This window comes from Phaenicophaeus curvirostris, chromosome 11 (assembly GCF_032191515.1).
Source record: "Phaenicophaeus curvirostris isolate KB17595 chromosome 11, BPBGC_Pcur_1.0, whole genome shotgun sequence".
Classification (NCBI taxonomy): Eukaryota; Metazoa; Chordata; class Aves; order Cuculiformes; family Cuculidae; genus Phaenicophaeus; species Phaenicophaeus curvirostris.
Window position 1 is genome coordinate 18,175,544 of NC_091402.1, and position 25,994 is coordinate 18,201,537.

General features: G+C 46.4%; 3 protein-coding genes across 10 annotated transcripts in view; 2 read left to right on the top strand and 1 right to left on the bottom strand.

Annotated features, from left to right (window-relative positions):
* The first annotated feature begins 474 nt into the window (after nt 1-474).
* Nucleotides 475-13,931, top strand: DNASE1L3 (deoxyribonuclease 1L3). Of its 2 annotated transcripts, XM_069866233.1 has the most exons (9): nt 475-721; nt 2,403-2,491; nt 2,576-2,668; nt 2,954-3,066; nt 3,594-3,706; nt 4,073-4,230; nt 5,150-5,246; nt 5,507-5,673; nt 13,724-13,931. In XM_069866233.1, exons 1-8 carry the CDS (start codon nt 590-592, stop codon nt 5,633-5,635), a joined length of 924 nt encoding a protein of 307 aa, XP_069722334.1. In that variant the 5' UTR covers nt 475-589; the 3' UTR covers nt 5,636-5,673; nt 13,724-13,931. The 2 variants fall into 2 exon arrangements, with proteins under 2 accessions (XP_069722334.1, XP_069722333.1); XM_069866232.1 differs by lacking the exon at nt 13,724-13,931 and having other exon boundaries at nt 5,507-5,997.
* The window catches only part of DENND6A (DENN domain containing 6A), a 222,241-nt gene continuing 204,215 nt past the window's right edge, over nt 7,969-25,994 (top strand). For all 3 annotated transcript variants that reach the window (XM_069866220.1, XM_069866221.1, XM_069866222.1), the window contains exon 1: nt 7,969-7,976. The gene's annotated coding sequence lies outside the window, so the exon portion shown is untranslated. The remainder of the gene's footprint in view (nt 7,977-25,994) is intronic.
* Nucleotides 11,411-25,994, bottom strand: part of FLNB (filamin B) — a 72,741-nt gene continuing 58,157 nt past the window's right edge. For 4 of the 5 annotated variants that reach the window (XM_069866152.1, XM_069866155.1, XM_069866154.1 and 1 more), the window contains 14 exons: nt 25,738-25,866; nt 25,098-25,271; nt 24,786-24,944; nt 24,201-24,404; nt 23,449-23,601; nt 22,999-23,121; nt 21,530-21,796; nt 20,947-21,084; nt 20,744-20,859; nt 18,890-19,022; nt 17,711-17,887; nt 15,066-15,284; nt 13,927-14,130; nt 11,411-13,230 (listed from right to left, as the gene is read on the bottom strand). In XM_069866152.1, the coding sequence (XP_069722253.1) occupies nt 13,043-13,230; nt 13,927-14,130; nt 15,066-15,284; nt 17,711-17,887; nt 18,890-19,022; nt 20,744-20,859; nt 20,947-21,084; nt 21,530-21,796; nt 22,999-23,121; nt 23,449-23,601; nt 24,201-24,404; nt 24,786-24,944; nt 25,098-25,271; nt 25,738-25,866 (2,384 nt within the window). In that variant the 3' untranslated portion in view covers nt 11,411-13,042. The remainder of the gene's footprint in view (nt 13,231-13,926; nt 14,131-15,065; nt 15,285-17,710; nt 17,888-18,889; nt 19,023-20,743; nt 20,860-20,946; nt 21,085-21,529; nt 21,797-22,998; nt 23,122-23,448; nt 23,602-24,200; nt 24,405-24,785; nt 24,945-25,097; nt 25,272-25,737; nt 25,867-25,994) is intronic. The other variant, XM_069866156.1, reaches the window with a different exon arrangement.

Consider the following 25,994-nt stretch of genomic DNA (forward strand, 5'->3'; position numbering starts at 1 on the left):
AACCATGCCCCTCAGCACCTCGTCCACCCATCTTTTAAACACCTCCAAGGAAAGTGACTCAGCCACCTCCCTGGGCAGCCTGTTCCAGTGCCCAATGACCCTTTCTGTGAAGAATTTTTTCCTAATGTCCAGCCTGACCCTCCCCTGGTGGAGCTTGAGGCCGTTCCCTCTCGTCCTGTCCCCTGTCACTTGGGAGAAGAGCCCAGCTCCCTCCTCTCCACAACCTCCTTTCAGTTAGTTGTAGAGAGCAATGAGGTCTCCCCTCAGCCTCCTCTTCTCCAGGCTAGACAACCCCGGCTCAAGCCCTGCTTAAGTAGCTGTTGCTTCTCCAGGATGGGGGTGGAGGGGCTGGCTTGGAAGTGAGAGTTTTCCCCCAAGGCAGAAGTTCAAAGTCTCCATGCTGCTTTGTGCTGGGAGATGGAAGTGAGGGAAAGGAGGAAACAGTGATTCCTGTTCGTGTTTGTGATTGACACAGCTGACTGCTCAGTCTGACCTCCCTGCTGGCCGCAGAGGGACGGATGCATAAACACACACATATATATATTTATAGCCACACTCACAGCAACTCATTTTGTTCAAGTCCCTGAAGATGTTGCTCTTCATCTTGCTTTCACTCTTCAATTTCAACTCATCCCTGAGCCTAAAAATCTGCTCCTTCAATGTGAGGTCTTTTGGAGAAACTAAAATAGCCAGACCTGAAGTCGTCGATGCTGTGGTAAAGGTACGTTCATTTGCCTGGATGAGACAGACACCAAGCTTTCCAAGGATTTCTTAGTTGCATAATCTTGCACTTTATTTACCTTTTCACAGTCAAATTTCAAGTAGAAAAAAAAAAGAAGAATGAATAATTTAAATAATTTTATACTTTTAATGTAAAAGTCAGCCTGTGGCTGAGTAGGATTCTTGCTGTTATTTTAACCTGCACGGGAAAATAACAGAAACAACATTTGCTGTTTCCTTTGGAAATGGAGTTAGGAAAAGAGGAAAACCTCTGTGCACAGTAAAAGTAATTTTTACTTCTAGCCCGTAGAGCTTTGTGTGGTGATACATTATTTACCTTGCTTATGCGCTAATTATTCTGAAATATTCTTGTCTAATTAAATGTATTCTCAGGACAGCAGAATGTATCATATTAGAGTGCAGTACAAAACTGAAAAGCCTGATTGTTAATTTATGGGGACAAACCCTCACCATCAGGCTTCCTCTGCAGCAGCTGAAGGTAACTCAGCTTTTTAAAAGAACCATATTTTAGACTCATAGTTTTTACAATTGCCCTCCGAGACACCACAGTTGCAGAGGACACGGTGCTCGATGTTAGCAGGATAGCTGTACATGCTGAATGGCAGCAAGGAGGAATGCCACTATAAATCCTTTCATCGCAAACAGCTGGAGAAGAGGGGTTTGCCTGGGTTTTGTACTTCTGCACCTTTTATCCTATGTCACTGTCGGCACTGTGTGCGCTACATCCTGAATTATGAGCAATATGTTGATAGCTACAAATTTCAGGGGCAAAAGGGTGCATTTTCCCCCATGAATATCAGCCACAAAGTTTGAAGACCAAGAAAACCAGGGGCAGAAGAACCCCCTGAGCGTGCCAGGCTGTAGGGTGAGCCCGGCTTTCCCACCGGGAATCCTATGAGCCAGGCTGTGGCAGCCTCTCCCCAGCCCCCTGTGGTTCCTCTCTAGTGCCACAGCCCACGGGTGCCAAGACTTTCTTTTCAGATTGGGGGTCACTTTGGGCTTTACAGGCTATTTCAGAGGGGTCTGCAACAGATGACTGGATCAGGCAAATGCTGAGAGCACAGGAAGCTTTTGGAAGGCATGGTATAGCGATAGGGCCTTAGGGACATGTACACCAGGAAAAGGATAGGAATCCTTGCAGCAGATTGGTGACAGATGCCAATAGGGTCTCCTCGATGCCTCCCCAAATCCTGCTGCCACATCCATCTGAGCATCCAGTGAGTTGGGAAGCTTGTGTGCAGTACTGGTCCAAAGCAGAGAAGAAAACCTACATGGGAAGGGGCAGGAAGGAGAGAAAAGCTTAACGGAGTGAGGATGGGGGACCTGGGGCAGCACCCTTGCAGCAGAGGAGGCAGAGGGGCCTCGCAGCAGCGGCTCTTGCTGCCCCTTCCCTTTCACACTTCTTCCTCAGGGACAAGCACAGAAGTTTTTCAACAAACCCAAACTTGCTGTGCTCTCGAGTTCCCTCTCCCAACTGTGAGGCAGTTCTGAAAGCAGAAGGGCTTTGTTCCAGCCGCTGCCCCTCTCCCATGATACCAGGCTGGGTGCTGCTTCTTCCACAAAGGACTTCCTCTGCCCCAGGAAATCACTTCTTTCCAAGCTCTTTCAAGTTCTCCAAAACTCAGCACATGCAAATTTGCTTCTGTTCCTTCTTCTTTCAGATTATTTCTCGCTGTGACATTGCATTACTGATGGAAATAAAGGAGAACAAGAACCGGGTTTGTCCTCTCCTGGTGGAGAAGCTCGCAAGGTAAGGTGGCCATGGGCAAAACTGTCTCCTCCTCGGCCCTTTGTGAATGTAGAAATAAATTCAGGAAAACCACTTTCTTTCTAGTCAGCTGAAGAGGCCAGAGGAGCAATATACCTGCGTGGCCAGCGAGAGGCTGGGGAGGAAGAGCTACAAGGAGCAGTACATCTTCATCTACAGGTGAGCGAGCTCCTATCATCAGCAAGCCAGTCACTTACTCTGCCCTCCTGTGTCACTGCCCTGCAGCAGACATGCTGGTGACCACTTTCTTCTGAGGGAGCTGGAGAGGTGCAGGCAGGATGGGCTGTGCCAGGGTGTTGGGATCAATCCAGGTGCAGCCACCAGCCTGTCTATATCCATCCTTGGACCATGGCCCAAGGCCCAGGTCAGTGCATAGATTGAGTGTTAGACACATCCCTGCAAGCCACGAGCATGACAACACCTACCCTGTTTATTCTGCTGCAGGCAACATCTGGTATCAGTGAAGCAAACCTACCAGTACCCTGACAACCAGCCTGGGGACGAGGATGCCTTCTCCAGAGAGCCCTTCGCCATCTGGTTCAAGTCTCCAAAAACTGGTAAGATGTTTCTGAAACAAATTGTTTTCGCACTGGTGAATCTCACAGAGCAAGACAGTGCCAGCTGGACCCAAGCACGTGGCGGGGACAGGTGAAAGGGGCTGCATCCTGATTTCATTCTGCATTTCCTTACAAAGGCAGCATCTGCCTTTGGGACTACTGCCTCTGGCATTACCCACAGCTTGCTGTGCACCACAGCCCCAGGAAAGCCTCTGCCCTCGCCGTGGTTGCTGGTTTGGTGGATTCACTCCACGCTGCTGGCACAACCCCAGGAGCAGATACTGCCATGGGTGTCAGAGCAGGGTTTGCCTTGCCCTGACACAGCACCTCACTGCATCGCAGCTCAGCCTCAGCTGGTGGGGAGAACTGTGCAATTACACAGCAAATATCTCCAATCCACAGCCAGAACAGAAGCTGTTTCTTCTTAAGAAAACACATTCTTGCTTCCAAGTCAATCTCTGTTTCTTTGTGATTCAGTGTGTGTTTAACTGCTACATTTTTCTCCTGTTCTTTTGCCTTGTTTTAAGCTGTCAAGGAGTTTGCTATAATCCCTCTACACACAAAACCAGAGACAGCAGTTCGGGAGATTGATGAGCTCTATGATGTGTATTTAGATGTAAAACAGCGCTGGAAAACTGAGGTTAGTTGACAGATCTACATTACTAACAGCAGCTTTGGTACTGAGTCACCTGGCAGGCTGTTCACTATTCACAGCCTGATAATCTTAAAACCAATGATAACAAGCCCCAGATTTTTAATATCTCTTTGATGTATTTTCATCGAGTTCTCCACATTTGAATCTGTAAACTTGATCTCCTGATAAAACTGCTGTTTTATCATCATGCCTTGGTGGTGCGCCAAGGAGAAGCCCCACTGCACTCAATGAGCTCTTGCAATCTAAGCTGTACGAGCTATTGGGAACATCTGTTGACCCTAAAAGTCTTTTCTGATCTTCTTTTGAAGAGCTGTCCTCGTGATTACTTTTGAAAATCCTTCTACATTCCAGAACTTCATCTTCATGGGGGACTTTAATGCTGGATGTAGCTATGTTCCCCAAAAACAGTGGAAGAACATCCGTCTGAGGACTGACTCTGAATTCGTCTGGCTAATTGGTGACAAAAACGACACAACAGTGAAGACGAGCACAAGCTGCCCATATGACAGGTAAAGGGTTCACTGCCAAAATTTTCCCTGTTTAAGGTTTTCTGAGAAAAAAAAAATATAGAAAGCTGCCAGTGACTGGCAGATAAAGCAAATGTGTATGATGCCTTCAAAGATGTAACAGTGTCTAGGAGAAATGAGATCTGAATACTTCTAGTCAGGAGCATGAAATAGTCTGTGGGCTTGTTGGCAAGCAGCTTTGCAGAAAGTGCAAGATTTCATGCAAGAACCAGCAGTTTGTGTGACTTAGGTGGAGATAAATGACAGGCAATTATGCAGCACTTCTCATCTGCAGGGAGCCCTGCAGGCACCCAGGTGGAAGCTACTGCTGCTTCTGTGCCGGCTTTCTTTGCACCATAGCTTGTGCTCTTGAATTCATAAATTGGATTGACAAGTGCAAAATCTGGTTCTGCTCGGGAGGTGGGACACCTCTCCTTCCCCAGGCATGTGGCGAATCCTGCTGCTACCTGCAGCTCCCTCAGCAGGGACAATAAATATATCAGTTTATTAGAGCTCAGTGTAAGTCAAGACTTAAACCTCTTGTAGAATGAGCTTCTGGATCATAGCAGGGCTTCGCAGAGACTCTAGTCATTGGTGTCCTCTGATTTTTGTATCCAAGTTATGGCTTTGAAGTTTGCTTTGAACTTTAAACTCTGTTGGGGTAGGTTTAGATAGAAGACATTCAATGTTGTCTTCCAAGGCCAACACACACCAGGGATGTAGGTGTCCTGCTCCCCAAGGAAAGCAATCAGCCAAACTCAGCAGAAAGCACATGCTGGCATCCCTAGGTAGGCAGCCCATGGAAAAGGATAAACTATATATAGCTGTGATTCCATCAAGGGCACCTCTCTGGCCACCAGCTTGGCGCAGCACGGCTAATCAGGCACTTTCTAACAGAATGCCATTCCCTCGGGCTTTGCAGGATCGTGGTCAGAGGGCAGAAGCTCGTTGATGCCGTTGTGCCAGACTCTGTCAACATCTTTGATTTCCAGATGGACTTTCAGATGACTGAGGAGCAGGTAGGCACAGCACAGCCTCTGCATCGGGGAGTCAAGGGCTAACACAGGAGTGCAAAGCCAACAGTACGCAGGCAGTTTTGAACGTGGCCTTGGCCATGAAATTGTTGCATCCTCCCGAAGTGATATAATGCACGCATTGTACCTCCCCACATCCACCACTGCACCTCCACCTCCCTGCCATCATGTGAACCCCCCTGGGGCGGGGTTTGCAAAAAGCATGGGTGGCCGCTTCCTAACCCTCCTGTGCCTTTGTCTTGCAGGCTCTGGGGGTGAGCGACCACTTCCCTGTAGAGTTTGAGTTAAAAGCAAAAGTTGGCTTCTTCAGCTGGCTGAAATCACAGTTTTCAAAGAAGAGGAGAACACGGAAGAGCCATCGCTCAAGCTCGTGAGTGTGCCAAGTCCTCTCCTGTGGCCAGGAAATACACAGGTGCGAACAGATCTTGTAGAAGACCAGTGTTGATACACTCATCGCAAGTGCGATATTTAGGGGGGGCAACCCTCATTTTTTGGTTAAGAAGGTGAATTAAACCTTCAGGTTATTTTCCTTATTGTTTGCAAAACTAAATCAGCTAGAAACAGCACGCTAGACTTATGTACTCATCCCAGAGGTAAAGAGCTATTGCAAGGATAAAATACTTTTGTGTGCTTTATTTTTCATGGCTGAAGGGCAGAGATCCATGTGTTCATGTGGTCTCTGGGCTCTGCCATTCCTCTGCAGGGGCAGAGGGATTAAAAGGACCTTCCTGCATCACATATGTGTGTGGATGCTTCAGAGCAGCAAGTGGTGGGACATAGGTCTGTGCCTGGTGATTTGCAACATAAAATGTTGCTAAATTTAAAGTATTTGCTCAGTCTGAGTTTGAAACAGCTCACGGCATCATGGGTTTGGGGAAAAACAGAAAGAAAAGACAGAGGGACAGGCATTGAGAGCCCCTTTGTTGCACTAACCCAGCCAAGGAGCAGCAGGAACAGGGCATTGGTGGTTCCCACCCCTGCTACAAACTGCAGGTAAGACATCCTGTGAATCTCAAGTGACAGCGCTGCCAGCAGAGAGCATGAGCAAAACTTAAATTACAAACTGATTTCAGTATCCTGACATGAAAGCGAGCTGCACCTCTCCCTCCAAATCCCTTCATGGCAGCCTGAAGTTCTCTGATGAACCAGACATCAATGACGATTATTTAACATAGCAGTGCAGCAATCTGTTTTCTCAGCTCAGCCCACAGCTTGTATTTAGTGCAAACCAAACCCTGGCACACAGATGGCATCGAAAAAGGAGAAATAATCCAACTGCTAGTGGAAGGAAACATTTATCTCTCTTCATCCCAGTTTGTCTGCTGATCCAGCAGAGGAGCAGCAAATGAGAGATGCTTTTAGGAGAGGAAAACATCTTGACCTTTGCAAAACTAAGTCTCTGGACAGAAAGAATTTGAGGAAAGAAACTAAATCAGGAGATTATCCCAAGGGAAGGGCATGCAGGGCAGACACCCCCCCCCAATTCAACCACAATTAATCTTGAAATGATGCAGCATTTCATAAGCTCCCTCAGTTATAATCCAGCCAAGGCAGAAGGACAGAAAGGGTCTTATTTAGAACAAATATTTGCATTAGTATTTTTATAAAAATGCCACTGTCTGGCGATGGTCCACGTGAAGACTGAAATCAGTCTGAGTCTCTGACCTCGCATCTTAGTCCTGGAGAAGTCCCTGCACTCTTTTGGCTTCCAGAAAGAAACAGTGCACAAAGGGAAAGCAATAACAGATATATTCAATCATGAAAAAAAATGTAAATATAACTAAGTTTCACTGAAAAATCTTTGTCCTTACTTCTGACATCACATATAATCCTTTACCCAGCACCTAAAGACGAGAGATGTGGCCAGAGAGCACCTGCTGTTCTCACCACTGGGTTCAGCCCAGGGTGCGGTTGGTTTCTGGGCTGCAAGTGCACTTGGCCAGCTCAAGTTGCGCTTCTCCTCCCTCAAGACCCAAAGTCCTTCTCCTCAAGGCTGCTCTCAGTCCATTAAAAGAGAGCTGCCCTGCAGAGAAGGACTTGGGGTGCTGCTGGTGGATGAGAAGCTCGACATGAGGCGGCAAAGTGCACTCACAGCCCAGGAACCAACCGTGCCCTGGGCTGCGTCAGAAGAAGCGAGGCCAGCGGGGCGAGGGAGGGGATTCTGGCCCTTTGTTCCTCTCTTGTGAGACCTCACCTGGAGTGTTGTGTCCAGTTCTGGAATCCTCAATGTAAGAAGGAGATGGAGCTGTTGGAATGGGTCTGGAGGAGGCTACAAGGATGATCTGAGGGCTGGAGAACCTCCCGTGAGAGGCCAGGCTGAGAGAGTTGGGGGTGTTCAGCCTGGAGAAGAGAAGGCTCTGAGGAGACCTTAGAGTGACCTTCCAGTGCCTGAAGGGGCCACAGGAAAGCTGGGGAGGGACTGTTCACAAAGGTTTGGAGTGATAGGACGAGGAGCAATAGATGTAAACTGGAGAGGGGCAGACTTAGACTGGACATAAGGTGGAATTTCTTCACCATGAGGGTGGTTAGGCGCTGGCCCAGGCTGCCCAGAGAAGCTGTGGCTGCCCCATCCCTGGGGGTGCCCAGGGTCAGGCTGGATGTGCCTGGGGCAGCCTGACCCAGCGGGAGGTGTCCCCGCTCAGGGCGGGGGGTGCCACTGGCTGAGCTTTAAGGTTTCCGCGCTGCTCGGGCTCCCCCTGGCGGCGGCGCGGGGCCCTGCGGGTCCGGGGCTGTTCGAGGGGGGCTGAACAGGAGGCAGCAGCGGCCCAGGGGGACAAAAGGGACAAGAGCGTCCTGGCTCGGATCGGCTCGGATCAGGGGCCAGCAGGAGCGGGGAAGGGGTCATCTCCCTGTACTCAGTGCTGGTGGGGCCGCATCGCAAATCCTGGGCTCAGTTTCGGGATAAAAGGAGGATTCAGCCTGGAGAAATGGAGGCTGAGGGGAGACCTCATCACTGCCTACAACTGCCTGAAAGGAGGTTGTGGTGAGGGGGGTGCTGGGCTCTTCTCCCAAACGACAGCGATGGGACGAGAGGGAACGGCCTCAAGCTGCACCACAGCGGGGTCAGATTGGATATTAGGAAAAATTTCTTCACTGAAAGGGCTCTGATGCCCTGGCACGGCTGCTCAGGGAGGTGGTGGAGTTCCCATCCCTGGAGGTGTCGCTGAGGTGCTCAGGGATGGTTCAGTAATGGACGGGGATGGTTGGACTTGACAATCTCAAGATTGCTCTGAGAAGAGCAACAAAGCTGGTGAAGGGGCTGGAGAGCAGATCTTACTAGGAGCGGCTGAGAGAGCTGGGGGTGTTTAGCCTGGAGAAGAGGAGGCTGAGGGGAGACCTCATTGCTCTCTACAACTACCTGAAAGGAGGTTGTGGAGAGGAGGGAGCTGGCCTCTTCTCCCAAGTGACAGGAGGCAGGACGAGAGGGAATGGCCTCAAGCTCTGCCAGGGGAGGTTTAGGCTGGACATTAGGAAAAAATTCTTCACAGAAAGGGTCATTGGGCACTGGAACAGGCTGCCCAGGGAGGTGGTTGAGTCAGCTTCCCTGGAGGGGTTTAAGGCACGGCTGGACGAGGTGCTAAGGGACATGGTTTAGTGTTTGGTAGCAATGGTTGGACTCGATGATCCGGTGGGTCTCTTCCAACCTGGTTATTCTATGATTCTATGATTCTCAAAGGTCTTTTCCAACCTAGTAATTCTATGAATCTATGTTCCCCTATAGACACCTTTTCTATTCACTGTTGAGAGCTGGCCCCAAAGTCTCACTGTGCCTGTTAATGAGTTTGCAGCAAAAAGGTAGCACCTTTTCTGGCTCCAGGCTTGTTTTTTCATTGCCCACAGTTATTTAACTAGGAAACACGCTGTGCTGACCTTTACACAACTCTACAGCGGCTCCCAGGACCAGGTGCTGGCAGGCTGCAGGGCACATCCACCCAGGGGGCTCCTCACTGTCCCCTGCCGTACCTGCACCACGGTTTAGTCCAGCAGCAAGCACAGCCTGCCCAGCCCCTCAGGATTCTCTTTCAGTGATTCAGCTTCTACCGTTTTGTGTTTTGCACCTGGTTTTCAGAGCCATGTGAGACCCACTCAGCACCAGCACCATGGTACCCACTATACCCACCTGTGGCAGAGTCCACCAACCCCTCGCTCCAGTGGGAGAAACTGCAATTTGGATCAGGAGCTCTTTCCGCAAGCCTTAGGGCTGGATTTAGCCCTCGTTCCTCCTGCCATGGGTTAAGCGACGCCACCTCTCTGCTATCACCTGGTATAAAACTATGAACAGACTTTTGATGCAGTCTGGTTCTGCAGCCAGTGAAAAAAAAAAAGGTCAAATACTTCATGTGCCATTTTAAATACAGTGCCTCAGCTGTCAGTGTTTGCAGAGTATTTTCTGTTAGTTGGGAGACAGGTTTATAGGACATAATTTCCATATTAGCCAAGGAACCAGAAACCTTCCCTGAAAAGCTCTGCGAATGATACTCTTTGTGATGTGACCCCTTTCTGCGTGTCTCAGCTGGGAGCAGGTCTAAGCCCAGCCCTTTCCAGCCAAGCCAAACACAAAATCCCACCCTTTTCCCCCCTCCAAAACCCTAGCAGAAAGAAATACCTTCCCAGCAGGGCCAGCTCCTCTCCTGGGCTCAAAGGATTTACAGGCTTCCAGCCATGCATGGATGTAAATACTTGCAGTACCAAGGTCCTGCAGAAATGCAGTTCATCACAGGAAAGAGCTATCAAACGAAGCTTTGGGTCCTGCCAAATCGTATTTTATTGGTTTGTTTGTTGTTTTTGGTTTTGTTTTTTTATAAAAAAATCACATATATTAGCTTTTCTTTCATGTTATAGCAAGAATGTGCTTTAAATCCCAGTCAAATTAGTAGTTGCACGAGCTATAAATCCAGTCTGACTCGGCGACAAGGTTTTTTTTTCCTAAGTGTGCAATATAAATTCACAGCTATGAAAATTAACTCTGAAAGTCTAAGAAATACTGAAAAGCCATTTAAAAATCATTTTCCCAAGAGGCCCCAGGGAAACAGCCCCACATGAGCCAGAGCTGGCAGCCTGGCTGTTTTGATAACCTTCTGCAAGAGGGACCTGCTGAATATTAACAATTACTGCAGGCTGTGAAATAGAAACTGCTTCAGCCTGTCCTGCTGCTTCCTCTAAAGCTTAGATGGAGCCATGAAGATGTTGTACCTCATGGCAAGATGGGGATAGCACGATCCCTTAAGTTATTTAACACAGGGAAAAGTTATTTTTTAAATGATGTTGAAAGGTACATGCACTCTTAACACCACCAGGCACTTGCTGTCCTTAGCAAGTTAATTTTTGTGGCCACCCCACGGCTCTTGGTGCTCAGGCAGGGCAGAATTGCTCACTTGAAGTCAAGCACAGCTTTTGCTGGAGGTAACCCTCAACAATAACAAGGGTCCACCACCTTCACTGACAACTCCCATTAATTTCAGGTAGTGTGATTAGACCAAAGCAGCCAAGTGGTAACAGGCAAGAGCAGTTTTACTGGGCAATAGGAGTTACACAGGCACGAGTCGCTCAGGTTTACTCAACCCAACAGCTGTATCCAGGTTGTTTTGTTTCAAAATATTAAATAGGAGGTTCATGCTCCTGTAGCACAAAGCTTACGAAATACAGTTACCTATAAAAAGGAAATAATCTGATAAACCTGGGGCAGGAAAGTCCTTGGCATCTGCTGCATCTCAGGTTTCAGTGGTGCTTCCAGCAGGAGCCGTGTTTGGAAAAACATCTGCTGGTTTCCATGGCTGCTCCTCAGAGCTGGAGCTGGCTGGCCCCAGGTGTGGTGCCACACTGGGAACCACCCTCTGCAAACAACTCCCAGGAGCTGGAGAAGCCGGCGGGTGCCGCTGGCAGCGCATCAGGATCAGACCTATCACCTCACCAGGGACACGCTACTCCCCAGCTCTGCTGCCCAGTATGTTGTGTCATGGCTCAAATTTTTGATGTTTTATTTTAGGGAAAAAAAAGAGGAAAAAGAATGAATGGCACTGAGGCTATGCCCAGGTTCTTCATACCTACCTGCGCAGCTCACGGTCCGGGGGTTATTCAGTCTGCCTGATGGTGCTGCATGCTGGAGTTTTAAATTTTAACTTCACTGACTACATATGAAAAGAATCCAATATTGTTGAACATGCACATTTTAATGAAGCAAACATTTCTATTTAATAAGTTATAAGATACAATTTTACAATCCTGCATTTTATTCCAGTTTATTTTGTTTTTACTTCCTAGTTTACAATGTAGTGAGCATTTCACATTAAGGCACAAAAAAAGCACAGTATAAAAAACCCCAACCTTCTTTATTTCCCCAATGACTGTGCTGGAGGGTAGTGCATCCACACGTAACTACAGAACCGTAAGTGTGAATTTCTCCCTAGGGACAGACAGTGATGTTTCAACAAATCTTCAACAAATCCTACCTTCTTCTAATCACAGAGTTAAAGCTCATTTGCAGAGTTTACTAAAGTCCCAGCAGCTGACAGCAATTCAGATATGCACTTGGGAAGTAGCATGGAGTAATCCAGGACAAATAGAGCAGTTAATAGAAGTTTATTCACTCCCTGACCCTCAGAAGAAATGCCTTTTGCAGCGTGAAGGGGATTTCAGGAGAGATGGGTGTGCTTCAGGCATGTCCTTGGACCAAGATATAAAATAACAACTTGCACCAAAGAGCAGTTTGTTGATTGGTATTGCTATTATTGGTAAATTCACACACCTGCCCTTCCTCCTACACCCCATACTCAACTACAGATGTGGGGTCCCATCCCCAGGTTGGCTTCTTTACAATATCTCAACTCCTCACCTGGCCTGCAGCCTCCTGGGAAACCACTGATCCATCATCCCAACACACTGCTTGGCTTTCACCTGCATCAGTTTTGGTCACACGGGTAAGAGCTACACCTGGCTCGGCAAGTTCAGGGACTTTATTTAACCCAGCCAAACCAGGGGTTGTTAAAATAAAAATCAAAAAGAGCATGGGAAGTTATCTGTAAAGTTTCAAAATCTCACCAGAATCCCAAGCAAATTAAAAACCGCATCACTAGCATCATGGCCAAAAAGCTACCTGTCTAGATTTACAAAGCGTTAGGATAGAAAGGCTGAAAGCTTCCAGGAAGTCATTTTCAGTCTGCTTTTGGTTGGCTATAAAAGATAAACTTTTCCTAAATGTAAACCATTAGCAAAGCATTTTCAGAAACATTTTAAATTTGAGTGGTAAAGCCACTTTTAGTAGCTTTTTATAATGTTAAGCGTTAAAATTGATCAAGTATGCAAAGGCACCTATTATAGTACCAGTTTTACCTCACTTCTTTACAGAAAAGAATTTGAACTGGGGACAGCCCAAGTCATATTCCACAACTAAAACATAAAGTCTCCAGTCAAATAAAATCAGTAGTTAAGATACCCAATTACAAAGACAAATTCCAGTTTTCAATTAACATCTAAAGTCTTTAACATCCGCAAGGGAAATTAGTGTCTAGTTATCCACATGATTCTCCAAACGTTAATTAACAGTGACCCGGACGGTACTGCAAAGGTACAATTTGAGGAGGATATTAAATAGATCGACATTAGGTTGGTAAGTAGGATAGAAGTGAAATGCTTGTACAAAATAAAGTTACAGAGTTTACTTCTGACTGTATTGAAATGTGAGCCGTGTGTATCTAGATACTGCATTTTGCAACAGGACTGCACCCAGTATAACTTTACATCTGAATTGCAAACACAAAGATCAACTCTGAGGCTGGGCAAGTTTAAGGAACGGTGACATGGAACGGACTCCCAGGGATGTGCTCGTCACCCCACATCACTGCCAGAGTATAGTCACCCCTTTCCTTGACGACATACGTTACGTTGTACTGATGGCTGCCCAGATGCTTGATGGACACCTCTTCACATGGTATTGTAGGTCCATGGACTCCAACTAACAACATATTTGAACCTACAGCAAAGTAACAGACTGTTAGCATTCCTAAACTTAAACAAATAAGCACAGTTGTAGCATAGTACTGGCTCCATAACAAGGATTTTGTTATTTTAATTCACAGAGTGGTAGTCTGAGGTATGGCCACGCTGATTTGGTATAAAAGGGAATTTTGTTTTTAAAAATACCTTTCAGCCTTCCAGGCTAAGGTTTATTTGTGCACTTTGCCAGACCTGAGAGGCTACCACTATCTAATGAGCGCAGGAGACATCAACAGGGCTCATGAAAGCATGCAGGCACTGCCTTTTAAGCACTTCATTAAGAAGTTAATTGCAGAGACCAGTGAACGCAGCTGGCCTGTAACCCGCCCACCACAAAGTTCCCAGATGATGGTGATCAGCACTCAGGGCTTACGGGAACACCTTGCATTGCATGCTACGATGCATTATGAGAGTTGCTTAAGCTCAGCAACCTGTTTGTTCTCATGCCATAACCCTGCGGTTTCTTTCAGGTGCACTGGCTGAGACAAATCCCCTTGGGAGAGAAACTGGCATCCTTACAGCCTCTATATCAGGATTGATTTGGTGAACACCATGTAGCATTTGGAGATTTTCCTTAGAACCAGGAGCTCAAGCTCTGAAATTAAACTTTGCAAGTTGGTTTAGTGCAAAAACAGCTCAGGCAAACCACCCTCACTCATTCCTACATCCATACCTGCTTTGCTGCAGTCCACAGAGAAGGAGCTTTTCTGACCCACAAAAGCCTTTGAGAGTCCTGCTCCCCTGGAAACCACTTTGCTGGCATCTGAGGCGGATTTGGGAATGGTGCTATAGCAAGTTTCAGTCGATGACCTTGTCACTGACTCAACCAGGATAGAAGAAGTTTCATTGGCGCTGCCTGGGCTAACCAGTCGCTGTCCTAGAAAAAGAGATGCCCAACATTCAGAATCATCCCATTTGAAAGGCATTCATAAGGAGGTTTTGAAACCTTCCTAATGACTAGCATGCATTCTGCATCCAAAATGCATTTGGGAAAGGATCCATTTCCTACTTCGTATTTTAAGCTGACATCTTCCAGTGAGACTGGCAGCAATCCCATCCCAGAGCTCTCAAGTGGTTAAAGGACCACAGGAACTTCAGGATTCATTAAGCAAAGCTGGCTGCTTAAGAAGAGTTAATTGTGCTCCAATCACCAAATGCCAAAAATGACACTAGTTGGCAGAAAAGCAGGTGCAATTTTGCAATAACCTATTTTGAAAGCAGAGCGTGTCCCAGCCCAGGGGGAGTGCAGTCCCTGGCATCTGCTCCCGAGAACACCACCGCACCACAGGCACCATGAGAGGGTTCAGTAGCTCAGGGGCAGCAGCAGAAATGAAATCTAGTCTGTGCATAAACACAGCACTGAAGAGAGATAGAGCTTCCTCACATCATCTAAAATCCTCACAGACATTACTGACGTTTGGTTAGGTGGAAACTGCACCACAGTGAGTTCAAGAGGGGCATCAATTACACTACAGGTGACCAGGTTTCAGGCTTTGTTTGGGGGGAAGTGGGTGAATAAGTCATACTTCCCCACTGCCAATGCAACACCTTACCACTATATCCAGATTTAACATTCCCCCACGAAGCTGTTTTACAGCCCTCCACTGAGTCACGCTGGCAAGCTCCACAACTAACAAACCTGTAGCCTCTTCTGAGATCCCAAATCTAGGTTTTGGAGGTGATGGCGAGAAACGTTTCACCCCTCGTGTTTTTGGGCATCTAAACCTGAATACTTCACTATCTCGTACGGACATATTTGCTGAATGACGCAAACTACTTCAGGCACAGAGTAAATACTGTTTAGCTTTTTACCTGTAACCTTTGCCTTGAAGGGGCTGCCCACTATGTGGTTAGGTCCACCATATTTAACTCCAATTAAATAGTTTCCTGGAGCCATAGGTGTGTACATGACTTTGTAACCTTCTGGAGTTTCCTGGCAGTCCATTTTCACCTTTGATGGCCCTTCAATCGTAACAGAGAGGGTACCTGGACCAGCCTTGGTCGTGTTAATGAAAAACTCCGACTGTAATCCTAGAAAGATGTAGCACAGTAAGACACACTCTTCCTCATACTTGATGTTACACAAGTAGCCTCAGTTATTAAGGAACAGGTAATTCAGTGCAAGACTAGATCACACAAGGCTACACACAGGGAGGGGCAGCACACCCTCCTCCAGCATCCTCACATGGGCTCTGCACCTCCAGCAGTCTCCTCTCCAGCACCCCAGCTCCCCCCTGCACTCGCACTGCATGACTGTATGGGAGAAGGGGTCATGAGAGCCCTTCAGGATCAAAATTGAAGTAATTTGGCATCAAAAGACTGGCTTAGAGAGAAAACTCTAAGAACAAGAGCCTTTCTGCTGGGCATTGGAGCCCATGCCAACGCAGCCTCCTGTGTGGCAAAGCTTGGGAAAGCTTGGAGTCGTCACACTGCCTGCACCATAAATCAGCAGTGAAAAGACCACAAGAAAGCAAAAGAGACGAGGGGCAGGAGATCTCCTGGAGGAGACGGGTGTTTGAACTGCTCGGCAACAGCACTCCAAGCAGTTTGTGGAAACAAAAGCTTGCTTAATTACAGCATCTGGTTAACACAGCTGAATGACTGCTGCTAATACTAAGCCAATGATACAATGCCAGCAACATAAAATAAAAGAAAGCAAGACTTTCAGCCCCCAAATAATTTACTGTCAAACTCTGGCTTCAAATGTTTATGATCTTTGGGCTGTTTTATCAGATATGGCTGAGGAGGAATAAAGTGCTTGAGCTCAATCAAAACCAGGATGGTTATGGGAAAGTTTACTACAACCCGTGACTGAAGCTTGCATGCGTGGTGATAAACTAGGGGGAAGTTTCTAGCCTCTCCACACAAGAGGCTGCTGTGTCCTGTGTCGAAACCATCTTCCAGGGCCTTAGCAGTAAATCCCCCAAGCGCCGCCTGCCTGGGAGGTAAGGCTGTCAGCTCGCAATATGCTCTGCTCAAGCAGAGAAAAATTAATTTCCAAAGCCAGCAAGCTTCGTGGCTTCTCACTGAAGACCTCTTGCTCCAAAAAAAGTCAATGCTTTTTCCCTGTGCCCCAAATGAAGGCTCACATTGTTGGAGGCTGCAGACACCCCCACCTCCCAGGGGGACAGTCCAGGTGCTCAGCCACCGGCTATTGAAACCTCTACACTACAGCATTGTTCACAAACACTGCTCGGCAGCTCCCAGGGCACCGAGCGTTTGGCAGTGGCCAGAATTCAACAAGGGGGCACAGAGTAACTTTGCTGAAGTTGAACAGTCTATTTAGATTAAAAACAATCCCAAGCACCTTTATAGATGGAGAAAAATTTCCCTGTCCCTGATGCACCAGTGGCTAGTATTAATGAGTGCTTTTGTTTCCACCTCTTAAAGCAGCACAGTCTAGAATATCTTTATTTAATATAGCATATCCACACCTTTCCAAAACCAATTGCTTGGTTTTTCCAGAACGGCAGAAGTTTTGAATGAATAACTGCAGTATTTTTTTTTCCAGGGAGGAAAAAATCATATAAAATCATATAAAATGGAATCCACAAAAGACAGCAGTAGATAGGACAAAGGGAACCAGTTATTGCCTTGCAGATCAAATGGTAAAAAATGATTAGTTTTATTCTGGTATTCCCCTGTGTGTGTGGCCCAAGAAAGCACACAATCAAATAAATCAAAGTGCATATCCTGGAATGTTTTCATATTTGCTTAGACCATAAATCATATAAATGAAAAAAAAAAATCCAAAATCCCCAAACCCTACATTCTTGAGTTGAAAACTATCAGATGGGGCAGCCACAGCAGTTAACTAGATGTCAGATTTCCAAGAAGAGTCGGCATTCACACTGCATCTGAAGCACATACAGCACACTACAAACTGAACATCTACCGCACGCCCTAGAGCTTACACATCACACCTTTAACATGGAATTTCTCAGAGGTGCAAGCACTGAAAAAAAGGTAACTGAGTACACCTCTGCACCCATTTAATTAAGAGTAGGATGGAAGTTAAACAGGGCTACACAGCCCACTCAATACCCATGTTCACAAAAGCTCCAACCCTCACAGACATCATGCTCACACGTGGAAGGGAGCCAAAGCATCTCCAGAGCTCCCAGGGTCCGCAGGTGTGAAGCTAAGCTAACCTGCAGAGTCACAGCCCAGTTGCTAACCAATTCAAGAGAATTCATGCTGCAGGCGCTCGTTTCCAGAGTGTTTAAGCCTTCATTAAGGCTCAGTACAGACCACAGATGCAGTAACCAATGGCTAGGAGACTTGAGGAACATGCAGGAAAGCAAAATTAGCTTGCACTCAGGTTGGCAGAGAATGTGGGTTAGTTCGGCTGCTTAGCAGGGAAAGTAGCATAAAAATATGCCTAGGAACAGCTTCCAGCTCTCACAGAAAATCGAAGTGCAAACAGGTCTGTATTGGAGCTGTAAAAGAATTGTTACCCGTGGTACCGCTCTCCAAGCCGGATCCGTATGCTGTGACGAGCGCGGGGTTGCCTGCCTGCCCGGGCTCACCAACACGCACTTTGAAAGGGCTGCCCACCACGTGGCTCCCGTTGAACTTGACGTCAATCGAGTGGATGCCATTTTCATGGGGGATGAACCGAACAGCATACTTATCTGCAAGAAAGAAGTGGCTTTTCTGATCAGAGATACGAATAAAACAGCAATTAAGCCCAACACAGGGCTGGTTAGCAACCCAAGCAAGGCTTCTGTAATGCTTTGACATATTTTTGGTCCCAACTTATGCAATCTCGTTTATACAAGCTGCTAAGCTCATATTCAAGTTGGAAAACTATTTATCACAGGAGGCGTGATGGGTTGCATTTTCACCTCATCTACTAGGACTTGATCTCAGTTGTCATCTGGTCTGCAGGGTGAGTTTTAGGGTTATTTGCCTCACACTTGCACTAAACATGACAGCTTAATCGCAGCCCAACCTGTCAGCTGTTGAGGGAGCGGCACAGAGAAGAAAAGCAGCTGGTAAGACCAAGCCAAATCTTTCCAGTGGGCTGAGCTCACAGACATCACACCTTTATTAAATAGTCATTTAGTAATTTGCTGATATTTAACATTTCTCATTGTATGTTAACCCAGAGGAGGGACTGATCTCCGCTTGCCAGACAGCTGCTGTCTGTCTATAGTACAGACCATAACTCATTCAGACTTCAAGTGAAAAAGCTCATTGCTGAAACAGGTGTTGAGCTTTCTGTAGTGTTTGCTTATGTTCAGCTTCCCTGACATTTCACATGAAGGAGTGAGTGAGAGTTAAAAATAAACTATCAGTCAATGATGGAAGCACAGCTTTGAAAAATAAATTCTTCCCTGGCTAAATTCAACAATCACATCATATTTCATTTATGACTAATATCATTGTACCTTCACTGGCAAGCCAAGACTTACAGACCTGTCCCTTACAGAAGTTAGAGCTCTATCATTTCATAAGCTATCGAGGAAAAGCATTGACCTAACCCTGATCAAACAACTCTTGGCACCAAGAAGCCGTTCTCCAAGCAAGCTCTTGTCCCTTGGGTACACTGTTTGCAAGCCCCTCACTACGAGGTAGCATGCATGTTTTGGAGGTCCCCCGGTTTATTTTGACTAACGTAAACTCATGCTCACCTGGCTCCAGCTCAGACACATGGCAGTCTTCGACAGCTCCGGAGGGGCTGTGGACTTTAGCATCGATCTTGCCCTTTGCCCCATTCAGCCTTATAGCAAAGGATGCTGGCTGATTAACTTTTAATCCAGACTCCTGAGAATGCAACAGTCAGATTACCAAATTTAAACTTCTCATTTCAGACAGCACAAGATTTGCGGCAGGGAAACAACCACATCAGCACAATTGATTTTAAGATTTCAACAAAAGGCATGAAGTTGTGACTTGCATTAACTCTCAAATCAGGAGCTCTCTCCCTCTTAGAGGTGGCTGATTTAAGTCACTCACATCACCTAGGTCAATCTTCTCCCATGATACCAGACTGTTTTTGGAAGCCAGACGACTCTGCCAAACCAGGCAGAGGCAGGTTTACAAGACTAGTCACCCGTTATCACTGAGGTCAGCCCCCAGTATGCAGGTACTTGATTTAAAGGATGTTTAAGCTATAGCTGCATTTTCAGCCTGTTCATTCATTCCAGATTCATTCAGGAGAAAAGCCTCCAATAATCCAGTTGTCTGAAAGAGTAATATGCATGTTTATATTTGCCACAAGAGGCTACATTTAGAACACTACCATGAGACATCTCAACATGAGAAAGTAATTTAAAACATAAAACCAGATGTTGCTGAGCTGCCAGGCCAGCGGTGGAAGGCGATGTAGCTCAGCACCCGTACCGCAACGGCCCTCAACCAGAGCAGCCCGGACCGCTATCCAGTGGTAATATTTCATGCTGAACATACTTTACCTGAATTTGTTTTCAACTAAATCCTGAAGAGGGAAATAAATGCAACTGAGTAGAACTGAGGCATAATGTATAAAGCAAGTCCCCGATGCGGGTTTACTGGAGGCTGATGCTGCGCATTGCGCTCTGTTACCAAATACTCAGCTTTATCTGCCTCTCCAGGACTTAATTGAAGCGAGTATTCCTGTCAAAGAGTCTTTAAATGAAACACAAGAGAAACATCAATACCACAGTGACTAATTAACGCCCTTGTAACTCCTGGTTAGAAGAGATACCATCGGATCAGGCTGTTGTGATTCATTTACACAGCCAAGGTGGAAGAGTCCTACAGCCCAGGCAAACTGCTGGGAACCACAGCTGGCACACAGCCAAAAAGAAAGCCTCAACCAAAGCACTAATTACTTATTACCACTCCATGAGGACTGAGGTGCAGTATATTTAGACACAGATTCTCAGTCTCCCTTCCAAGTTCCCGGCTTTGGAGGTTTAAGTCAGGCCTTTAATGTTACTTGTTCTCCAATGCACGTAACCACACACAAAAATAATATGGTGAGTTTAACAGATGAGCCCAGACCAACTACAAAGCTGGGATTCACTGAGACTCATTGTTGTTCATGAATTATCTGAGCTGCAACTGTGTGGTTTTCATGATGTAAGCCAGAGCAAATCTGCGCTCTGAGCTCATGGCAGGGCCCCCTCCATCCACCCACATAAACGTTGTGATGAGGCTATAGCAACGTCCCAACCACACAACCCTACACTGCCTCATCCATGGAAACCCAGCTCTTCAGTCCATGTGCCAACCGAGCAGCTCAGTACCAGCATTGTTGGTGATTCATATTAATGTTTTAGTTCTCCTTGGCCTCCCCGAACTAAGAGGGCAGAGAGCAAGTTTTAGCTCCTCCAGTATGCAGTTAGTAACCTTTCTAGTGCCTCTTATTCTTAGTTCTCGAAAATAAGCGCCAACCAGGACAAGGCTATCACTAAGAAGATAGGACAACCATTTTGATTTCAGAGAACAAGGACGAAATCAGTCAGTGTGGCAAGTTGTGGAGATGTTTCCTTATGCCTCACCTGAAGACTAGTGACAGTGAGCCTGCGAGCATCATCAGAGGGAGCGATGATGGGAACCAGGTAGGGGCTTTCAGGAATGTGCTCGTCATTGAACTTTATGGACACCTCATAGTTGCCTGCAGGGAGAAAAGAAGTGAATGTCCTTAGTATCTTCGAAAGTAGTATTCAGTGTTAGTTCAGTTTAATCTGGTCTTGGTACATACCTGGCTCTTGAACAATGTATGACACTCCACAAGACCCATCTTTATGGTCTTCAAAGGCAATTTCTGCTTTACTTGGGCCTTCTACAGCAATAGACAGTCCTCCAGCTCCAGCTTCCCGTGTCCATATACTGAACTCGGCTGTTGAAGCACATAAGAACACACACAAGTGTAAGTTTGCTCCTGCTGGGTTTCAGTTTCTTCCTAACAGACCATGCAGCATCCCACACTTGTAAATGAGGAACAGTACCAGCTTCCACCACCCTGAGTGATAACATTTAGCAGGCTCTTGGAGAAACTGCTATTAGCCTTGAATTAGCTTATCAGCCCTGCATAGCACACCTTACAAAATCAAGCTCATTCTGTAAGAGCACTCTGTTTCCAAAGCACGGAATTCCAGCACTCCCCATCCACATGACGCAGCAATATTATTTCCCCGTGATCCTCCACTGACCGCACCTTTCCTGGGGCAACCTTACAGTTACACCAAGCTCTGCTCAAGAGAGGAAACCAACAGAAACCAGAGCACTGAGCTGCAGACCTGTGCGTAGCAGGCACTGAAGCCTAGAAATAGCAGAGAACTCACCTGGGATGCCCGTCTCTCCACGCTCCAGCCCTGGGCCTCCGGCTCTCACTTTATGGGCTCCTCCCTCACCCAGTGGCCCCACAGTGAACTGGAAGGGGCTGCCTGGCACGGGCTGTCCTCTGTATTTGACATCCACAGTGTGAACCCCCATTTCTTGTGGCACAAAGCGGACACAATAGGTGTTTTTGTCAGCTTCCATGATTTCTGCATCAAAGTTTCTTCCAGAGGGACTAGTTACCTGGGCTGTCATATCTCCCATATCAATTTCTAACAAGAAGAGAATAAAAATGCAGATTACAAAGTGACAAAGGATTTCAGTGTTTTGTTTTTGGAAGCAGGACCTGAGCTCAAGTGATTACACATTACAAATGACAGGAAAGGCATGTAAGCGCCAGTCTGCACGCTCAGCTAGGTGCCTGTTGCCAAGCAGCGAGCCTGGCCAGTTACAGAACACCAGGTGCTAGAGGCAGATGAAGAGGCTGGGTAAGTGCAGCCCACTAAGTCTGGCCTGTGATTCACATTTGCCAGACAGCACTACAAACACTTTCAACCAACACAATCACCTTAAAACCCAAGACACAGGGAGAGCTGTGCAGCCCACGCTCCAGCTTGCTGTACATAGAATCTGTAAAGGACTTGAGGGCACCAGTGGATGAAAAGCTGGACATGAGCTGTAACGTATGTTCACAGCCCAGAAGGCCAATCATACCCTGGGCTGCATCAAAAGAAACGTGAACAGCAGGTCGGGGGGAGGGGGATTCTGCCCCTCTGCTCCATTTTGGTGAGACCCCACTTAGAGTCCTGTATCCAGCTCTGGAGTCCTCAGCACAGGAAAGATGTGGACCTGTTGGAATAGGTCCAGTAGAGGGCCACAAAAATGATCAGAGGGATGGAACATCTCTCCTATGAGGAAAAGCTGAGAGAGTCAGGGTTGTTCACCCTGGAGAAGGCTCCACAGAGACCTTATGGTGGCTTTCCAGTACTTAAAGGAGGCCTACAAGAATGATGGGAACAAATATTTTAGCAGGGCCTAGAGCAATAGTACAACTGGTAATGTTTTTAAACTAAAAGAGGGTAGATTTAGGCTAGATTCTTTTTTACAAGAGTGGTGAAACACTGGCACAGGTTGCCCAGAGCAGTGGTAGATACTCCATCCCTGGAAACATTCAAGGTGAGGTTAGATGTGTCTCTCAGCTACCTGATCTCGTTGAAGATGTTTCTGCATACTGGGGCGGGGGGGGGGAAGAGAGTTGAGGGTAGACTAGAGGTCCCTTCCAACCCAAACCATCCTATGATCCTACTGTTATGCTTATTTTTGAACATTCAAAGAGACTGCACTACCAGTGTTTCTCCCCTAAGCTATCCTAGTAGAATGACTTAACAACAATGAAGTTCCTATTTCTACTGTTTCAGGTGCACCCACAGCACACATGTGCAAGTTACAGTTATGTGGATAGGACATAACTTACCTGGAATTTTTAGGTTCAGATCACATATGCTTCCTACTGTTGCAACAGAGGGAGCCCGTCTTGTTCGTGTGATGCTCTCCTTAACTCTTCCTTCACCACTTATCTTCACAGTAAACGGGCTGCCTGTAAGTAGCACAGCAGGTTGTTCTTCCTCTGCTCATTACACCCTGCATCAAGGGGAGGTTTGAAAGCTTCCTCTGACTGTCTCCACCCCACCCCATGCGGGACGTTTTACAGCCAGTGGAGAGTCAGGTCCAAGTGAAATACCTCCACGTAAGCAGAACAGTTTGGGATACTTGTTCCTTTTGGAGGGCGCTGATAGGACCTCCCTGAAACTTTGGGACTTACAGCCTGAGGCAGATCACACAGCCCACCCACGGTTCCAGTGCACAAGCCAGCGAAGTAAGACTTTTGTTGTTCTAACCAAGGCTGCCAAACACTCTTGCTTACCTGGAATGTGTTCATCTGCAAATTTAGTGGACACAATGTACACGCCAGGTACAGTTGGAAAATAAGACACTTTGCAAGTTCCATCTTCTAGGTCTTCAGTTTGGATATCTACCTTGCTGGGTCCTTCAACTGCCAGTGAGATCCCACCATAACCTAAAATACAGTTAAGTCAGCTTCAGATTTCCATAGTGCTATCATAAATTTGATGTAAAATAGTCCAAACCCACAGAAGTAGCTAGTTGTATCAGAATGGGTACATGGGAGTTGCACAATGCCTTAATGATATTTTTGTGGTGCTAATCAGTCAGCTATTCAATGCACAGCATGCAATCAGTTCCTAAAGTGCTCTGACGATACCTCTTTTACTTTATTAATGTTGAAAAGCTGGCTTCAAAGATTGGCCAAAGCCCCACACTAAATCAACAGGGAAATATATTCCTCATTTCTTTCCTGCTGTGCACAGTGATACTAGAACCAAGCACCATCAAATGAAAAAAAAGCTTCATCAGTGCCTCAGTGACAGTCCCTGTTGGCTGTAATAGAAGACTGCAGCCAAAACAATGCAAAACATTTTAGAAGTTAATAGCACTGTCTGTAGTTTATAACTGACAATGACGACCGTGCATGCTTAACACAGTGTTTTCACCTGCTGCTTTGCAGCTTGGTGGTGACACACCATAGAAGACACTGTTCTCATTTAGAGAGGATACATATCTCTCAGCATCTCACAGTCCCTTTGTGATGGAACTAACCTGCATCCCTTGTGTCTACGATGAAGTCACACATTTCAAAAGTCCGTCCTTCTACCAAGCCACGTCCATAAACCCTTGCTCGTCTGGCATCTCCTATCTCAGACTGGACCACCATGATTGTTACAGGGCTGTTTGGTACATGGCTACCATTTTTCTTGATGCTAACCAGATGTTCTCCTACTTCCTGCGGAATGAAGGAGATGCCTACAAAGCAAAGAAATCAGACAAACTCATTCACTTTTTATGCATGTCATACTTGATTAAAAAGCCTTTATCACACCAAGGAATGAAAGAGCACTCTCTTTATACATGTTGAAATGTTGCTCTCAAACGGGCCACAAAGCCATCCACAAATACCGACAAAAAGCACTTCAGCCACAACCTGGCATACCACATGCAAGCTAATATAAGAGGTCATTCTTCATATTCTTCTGTCTTTGATCAACCATGCCAATCAATATCAACCACTTGGTTTGATAACACTCCTCTGGGAGGGAGCAGATAAGTCAGTCATTTAACATTGCAAGACAAACTGGAGTAGAGGCTACTATACTACTCTCTCAGATCAATTTTACCAGAGCTTACCAATGTGGTTATTGGGTAGCCTCTTCAGAAGACAAGGCTCATCGCGACCTGATGGGGCTTTAATGCTGGCTGTTAGGAGGCTGAGATCAGTCTCATTGATGTCCAGCAAAAAGTCAGCAGCAGAACCAAGCTTAACCTGGGACCGCCTTCTGTTATCATCTGCACATATAAAGAGAAATGAGTCAGAAAATATTACAAAGTTAAGTGCAGAACAAGTTGGAGGACTTCATGTTCCTGCCACAAACCAGGTCCCTCGTGCTGTCAGAGGTTAATTTTCATTATCAAGTGCTTCCAGAAGTCTAAACTTTATACCTGTGATCTTAGCTGTGAACGGACTGCCCGGGATGTGCTTGTCATTGTACTTAACCAGGATGCTGTAGTTCCCAGGTAGAGTAGGCAGATACGTGACTGTGCACGTCCCGTCTTTGTTATCAATGCAGCTGATCTCTGCTTTTGAAGGTCCTTCAATAGCCAAGTCCAGGCCACCTAAGAAACAAGGAGAGCAACGCTTCTGTAAATCTCGGTGCATACCAAGTCAAAAGAGGATCCAGTACTCAGTACTGAAAATGCAGCTAAGATGCCAATTTTTCAAAGGAAACAGCAAAAAGCATTAAGGCAAATCCACCAAGACCACAACTCTATTTCGTCTATTAGATTTACCTGAAAGTGATTCCAGATCCAGTCATCATCAACTAGAAGATCTAAGCCACCTTCAGCTTATTTTTAATTAAACAAACATTTTGCACTCTGTACCACAGGGTACATCTACTGCTCTCCGGAAGAAGTAATAAAACAGTTCTTACTGCAAGCTGCTGCCTGATATTTGCACAAGTTACTTGTATCACACCAGAGATTCATAGTTGGACAGATGAATGCGAAGTGATGCTGATGTGCACTGCACTTCCAAGAATTTCCTAGTTTAGGGTAGGATGAGTTTAAAGAACAGGCTTACCCTCTCCTGCATCTTCCATGACAATGGTGAAAGTTGCTGGTTTATTGGCAACCCCATAAATGAGGCCCAGCCCATAAGCAGACACACTGCCACTGTTTGGATAATTCACATAGAACTGCAGGGGGCTTTCTAAAAGAAAAAAAACAAACAAAAGCAGCACTTGTAAGAATAAATAACCTGGACTACAAGAACAAAACAGACATCAAGCTGCTCTGACCCAATGGGATCTTGTACTCATCAATACCCAAGTTCTCAAT